The 6,263-nt window shown below is 45.8% G+C and overlaps 1 protein-coding gene across 1 annotated transcript in view; it reads left to right on the top strand.

The window, feature by feature from the left end:
• The window catches only part of Topaz1 (testis and ovary specific PAZ domain containing 1), an 85,470-nt gene that overhangs the window by 37,693 nt on the left and 41,514 nt on the right, over positions 1-6,263 (top strand). Inside the window, exon 12 of the mRNA XM_005348145.2 lies at positions 3,762-3,877. Within this exon, the coding sequence (XP_005348202.1) occupies positions 3,762-3,877 (116 nt within the window). The remainder of the gene's footprint in view (positions 1-3,761; positions 3,878-6,263) is intronic.

Raw genomic sequence — 6,263 nt, forward strand, 5'->3', positions numbered from 1 at the left:
ACTGGAGGTCAGCATCACTTTTCACTTTATTTTGTGAGACAAGGTCTCACACACACTGAGACCTGGGCTCTCTGGTTTAGGCCAGGCTGCCTACACATAAAGACTGCAGGAGCCCTGTCTCGAGCAGACCTCCCTCACTGGGACTTCAGGCGTAGGCTGCTGTGCCCAGCTCTTGGCACCGGAGTGCAAACTGAGGTCCTCATGTTTGTGTAGCAAGCTCTTTACCAGTTGAGATTTATTTTTCAACCCGAAAGTTTAACTTTTGTGGATGCTTCAGAATACCTGATCCCCTGCCATCACTGGATGAAAGCAGTGTGGCGGCACTTGCCAGAATCCAGCCCCCACGTGGTGGAGGTAGGGGAATCAGAAGTAGTGAGTGTGAGGCGAGCCCGGGCAACATGAGTCTCAACAGCAGCACTGCAGGGAACCAGAGACTAGCAAGGCAATGATTTGGGTTACCGTGGGGTGTTCTGCAAAGGTTGTTGGTTCCATAGTTAGTTTGGAGCCATTATTCCTAAAAGTTGCTCAGTGCAGTATCAGCATCCCTGGGAAGACGTCCAGTGACATCTTCAGGGTCCAGCAATGCTGTATCCTATCTCCTTAGATGTCTGCTCCTGATTCTAGCAGTACCCCATCCAGTTAACCTACCGACCACAGAGAAAACAGAAAATTCAGAGTTTATTTTATGTTCATAAATAGATTGTTAACATAGTTTTTCTAAAAATAATTTATATTTACACTGGTATTTGGGCACTTTTTAAGGATAGATTTTTTTTTTCTTTTTTGAGATAGAGTTTCATCATATAGCTCTGACTGCCTTGAACTCACTGTGTAGACCAGGGTGGTCTCAAACTCAGAGAACTGCCTCCCTCCCAAGTCCTGGGACTAAAGACGTGAGCCACCACATCCAGTTTAAGGGTAGGTTTTAAGAAAACCAGTTACCAGGTAGCAAATTTGTTCTTTCACAGGTTTGATTTATTGTTGGCTCTGTCATTTGATCAAACATCCCAGCATGGAAGGAAATGCAGAGACCAACAGGTTTGTTATAGAGAACAGGAAATCCTCACGGGTGCTTTCTGTCATAAAGTTGAGTGGTTGAGGGAGGAGCTGTTTTCCTTGTGAGAATATAGTGTAAGGACTTGAGTTTGTAACAGGCAGGAAATAGTTATTCATAACTTTTCATCAGAACGATTTCCAGTTTGTTTAATCAGAAGGCTTAGAAAGGAGTTTCTAGGACCTAACTCAGAATCCATCATCAAATTTAAGGCAGTTTTCCGACAAGTCAGAGAGGAGATCCCCTTTGATTTTTTTTTATTGTTCCCTTTACTAAAGGAAATGCTCTCTCACTTCAGCTTTAAGTTCTTAATGACAAGATGGCACCTGGCATCAAAATACAGCTTCTCCACTCTCCCTGCTATTCTGTTATCCCATCCATCTTAGTTAGGGTTTTACTGCTGTGATAAGACACCTAGGAGGAAAGTAGATCCCAACCACAGGCCTTCATGAGGGGACATCTGGGCAGAAACTGGAGCAGAAGCCATGGAAGAATTGCTGGCTGGCTTGTTCCTCATGACTTACTCAGCCTGCTTTCTTATACAGTCCAGGGCCACCTGCCCAGGAGTGGCACCATCCACAATAGGCTGGGCCTGCCCACATTAATCACTAAATAAGAAAATGCCACGGGGCTGGAGGGATGGCTCAGTGGTGAAGAGCACTGACTGTTCTCCTAGAGGACCTGGGTTCAGTTCCCAGCCCCAACATGACAGCTCACACCTGTTTGTAACTCCAGCTCCAGGGCTTCTGACAGCCTCGCTGGAGACCTACCTGTCGGCAAACACCAATGCATATAGAAACTTTTTTAAAAAATGAAAAACATAAAAAGAAAATTCCCCTCCAGGTTGCCTGGAAGACCAGTGTTCTGGAGGTGTCTTCTCGGTTGTAATCCCCTCTTCTAGGAAGTCTAGCTTATGTCAAGTTAACAAAACAACAAACAAATAAGACCAGGACATCACCCCAGTTTTTAATTCCTATTACTCCTTTCAGGAGACTGAGGACAGGGCTCAGTAGGTAGCAAGCATGAGGGCCCAAATTCAGATCCCCAGAGTGAACCTTCAAGAGCTGGATACAGTACTGAATCTGTAATCCTGTCACTGTTGAAATGGGAGCAGACAGGCTGGAGTGTACACAGATAAAACAAGGTAGGACACGGATTTTACAGTCAAAAGTTGTCTGCTAGACCTGGCAGTGGTGGCGCATGCCTTTAATCCCAGCACTCGGGAGGCAGAGGCAGAAGGATCTCTGAGTTCGAGGCCAGCCTGGTCTACAGAGCAAGTTCCAGGTCAGGCTCCAAAGCTACACAGAGAAACCCTGTCTTGAAAAACCAAAAAAAAAAAAAAAGTATGCTGAGCACACGCAGCCATGGTCATACAACCACACACACTTCATACACATGCACCACACACACAAAAAAAGGAAAAAAATATAAACATCTCAATGTTCAAGTAATTTCTCAATAGGAGAGTATAACCACAGTGGACTTTTAGGAAGAACTAGTGCTCTGGTCCCGGGGGAGCACTCATGGTCTCCTCACAGAGCTGTTAACAGAAGTCACCACCATCAGGGACAATAGCTGCGGGATGTTTATCTCCATCTGTCCGTTCTCACACTAGAAACATTGGCTACTTCCTCAGCACTCTGCATTCAAGATGAGGACCATGAAAGGGACAGGAAATGAGGCATGTTAGAATTAAATATATGTCCATGTGTGCACGGCCAAGGTTACCTCAGTTGTTACTGTTGTTCTTTTTTAAAAATGCTGCAAGATCCCCAGCGGCAGTAGGCAGCAGAAATGCTGTAGGTCCCAAATGGTGGCGGCAGGCCATGTGGTGGCAGGCAGCGTGCTCTGGGAGCAGCCAGTCCCAGGCAGAAATGGCTGCTGGCGGTGGTGGTGGTGGCGGGCCATGTGGTGGCAGACAGTGGGCCCCAGGCAGAGACGGCTGCTGGTCCCCGAGCAATGGCTGGTTCCAGGCAGGGAGACACATGGCGGGTGGGCAGAAGACAGAAACATGGATAGACACGACATGCAGGGTGAGGTTGAATGTTTATTCAGGGGGTTATGGAGGAGGAGGAGGGAAGGGGGGACAGAGAAAGAGAAAGAGAGAGAGAGAGAGAGAGAGAGAGAGAGAGAGAGAGAGAGAGAAGAGGAGAAAGAGACAGAGAAGGGGGGAAGCAGAGAAGTGGAGAGAGAGGCAGAAGCGAAGCTACCTCTCCGAGAGGAAGATGAAAAAGAGAGCCAGCTCAGGCCGGAAGCTGAAGAGCAGCCTGCCTCAACGGATGGGGAGGGGAATGGGCGTGGCTTGTCCCTTAAAGGGACAGGAAAGCACAACAGTTACTGTATTAGATATAGACCAGTTCGTCCATGGCAAGGACCAAGTTGAAGCCCAGGACAAACGTCTCGGAATTTACCATCAGAGATGAGGCGTTCGTACCAGACGGACAGTGGGACGGACGGTGCCAGAGAAGAGTCACACGGCACAGTAGTCTGGGGGAGTGGGAAGAAAAAATGTCATTCCCGTGTTTGTTTTCAATTCTTAAGGCACCTTTCTGTGGTTCTCAAACTCTTGAAGAAATTATGCTACTAAGTTTTGACTCCCCTGCCCCATGTTTTGCTCTTTCTGTCTCTGTCTGAGTTATTTCTCACACATGACTTCTCAGTTATTTCACGTTTTTACGAGAACAGTTGCTGTTTTTTTCTTCTGCAGTTCATTGAAGGTGGGATGGTACCTGACTCAAAACACTTGAACTATATTGTCAAGCTGTTGTACCAAACACAGGCATCCCCACAAGAAATAGCTGCAGTTCTGGAAGCCAAATCCAGGTAAGATGGGAGACTTCTTAGGTTTGTCTGTCTTGGTGGAGACCCAGAGAGGTGAAAGCAGAGCACTTTTCAACACTGCTATCTCAGGGTGAGTTTGTCACCTGTCATAGGCCCCTTCCTGTCTCCTTCCACAGATGTCCTTAGCCTGCCTCTACTTGGCTCCTCGGTTTAATCTTAGTGCTCACTAAAGGCACAGGAGCCTCCCTTAGCTCAGGCTTTACTGCCTGCTTGGTTGCACTTCAGACACTTCACTGTGCATGCAGATTTCCTTCCTTTTCTCCCTGGCTCACTTCCTATTAGCCTGGTGCTCTCCTTCCTTCCTCGTTCATTATGCCTGCTCAGCTTAGGAAACCCCAACCGTTTATGTAGTCTCTGACTGAGTATCCTGCTGTAGGACTGGGGTCCCAACTTGGGAGAGCACTTGCCTGGCATGTACAGGTCCTAGGTTCCATCTCTAGCAAACAGGAAGTTCTGCAATATACCTACATTGAAAGGGAAAGCAAATTTTGTTGGGGTTGGAGAGAGAGTAAAATACTTGCCATATGAGTGTGAAGTCTTGTGTTCAGTCTCTAGCATCCACACAAAAGCTGGTCATAGATAACTTTAATCCTAGTGCTGGGGCAGTCTGGAGTCAGCTAGACAAACGGCCTTGCTTACTTAGTGAGTTCTAGGTTTACTGAGAGACGTTAGCTCAAAAAATAAGGTGGGTGGTGCTGAGCTCTTGCTTGTCCTCAGGAACTTGAACATGACTAGGGTGGTAAGAAAATGAAGAAAATACACAGACACAGACAGAAATATGTTAGATCAGTGGTCTGGGCTCTTGCTAGGGAAACCACAGCACACCAGAAGCTCAGCATATTTACTATATAGCATTCTTGTATACAGGGGAACAAGAGGTCAGTTATTACATACAATTAACACGGAGGCACAGTTTACGGTGTACTGCTCGATCAAGGAGGCAGGTTTAACTAATCTCAGTAGGAGCAGTTGCTATAAGGAGCAGTCTTCAGGTGTAAACTTCCAAGGGGAGAAAGCTATGGTGGACATTTTCTGCATATACTACCAACACCCACACATGGACCAGAAAGAAGGCTTTGCCATTTCTCTGAGCCTTGACCTGAGGAAAAGGCCTTGACATTCCTCTATGGGTCTAAGGTTCTGGGCTTCCTCTGCTCCCTGTAGGACAGAACCTGAGGAGTGACACCTGAGGTTACCCCACCCCCCGTCCCCCACAGTTGTTTCTTTAAAAGAAAAAGGCATAGACACAAATTGTAAATATCAGAAATGAGATAAGTGCAGATCCTCCCACCACTGAGAAGGTTGCTGTGAATATCCGTGGTGTATGAACTCAGCAATGAAGATGAAATTGATTGATTTCTAGATCTAAATAGTTGTATAAATTCCAAGAAAAATGTAGTCCACAATTTTAAAACTTCTAAAAAAAGCATCCCAAGGGCCAGATAGCTTTTCTTGAGAAGTATACTCATTATACTCATTTTTAAAAGAGGAGGCTGAGGGAATTTACACATAATTCCAGAAAATAGAAAAGGAGAGAATAATATTTATTGGCCTGTATTTTTTCTTTTTGTGGTTTATATGTTTCTGTTTGCACCCAGATGGCCTCACTATATAGCCAGATCTAGACTTGAATTCATAATCCTCCTGCCTCTATCTCCCAATTGGTGGATGTGCCGCCATGCTCAGTTTATCAAGATTTTTTGAGACAGGTATTATCCATATACAAAAAATAAAGTGGGCCATCATGTTGAAACATATCTTTAATGACATCACTCGGGAAGCAGAGGCTGGTGGATCTCCGTGAGTTTGAGGCCAGTCTGACTTGTATAATGAGTTTCAGAACAGCCAAAGCTACATAGTGAGACCTGTCTCAAAAAATAAAAATTAAAAACCACAGTGGCTACAAGAAATCAAAAGCTGCCAGGTTTGGTGTCCCAATACCTATACCCTGGCACTTGGGAATCAGAGGCAGGAGGATCAGAAATTCAAACCAATATAGCGTCGTTTATATAGCAAGTTTGAGGTCAGCCTGGGTTACATGAGACCCTGTCTTCAAAAGACAGAGAAACAGACTGTTGATCTGAAGCAGTTCTTCCAAAGGACCCAGGTGGATTCCCAGCACCCACATAGCACCTCACAGCCATCTGTAACCAAGTTCTAAGGGATCTGATTCCCTCTCTGGCCTCCAGTGGTGTCAGACACTCACATGTACACTTACATGTAGGCAAAACATAAAAACACATAAAAATTTTAGACCAGTACCTTTCATGAGATTAAATGTAAAAACCCTCGACACATTAGGAGTAAAGACAAGCCGGGAGATGGTGGCGCACGCCTTTAATCCCAGCACTTGAGAGGCAGAGGCAGG

The sequence above is a fragment of the Microtus ochrogaster genome, chromosome 5 (genome assembly GCF_000317375.1).
Source record: "Microtus ochrogaster isolate Prairie Vole_2 chromosome 5, MicOch1.0, whole genome shotgun sequence".
NCBI lineage: Eukaryota > Metazoa > Chordata > Mammalia > Rodentia > Cricetidae > Microtus > Microtus ochrogaster.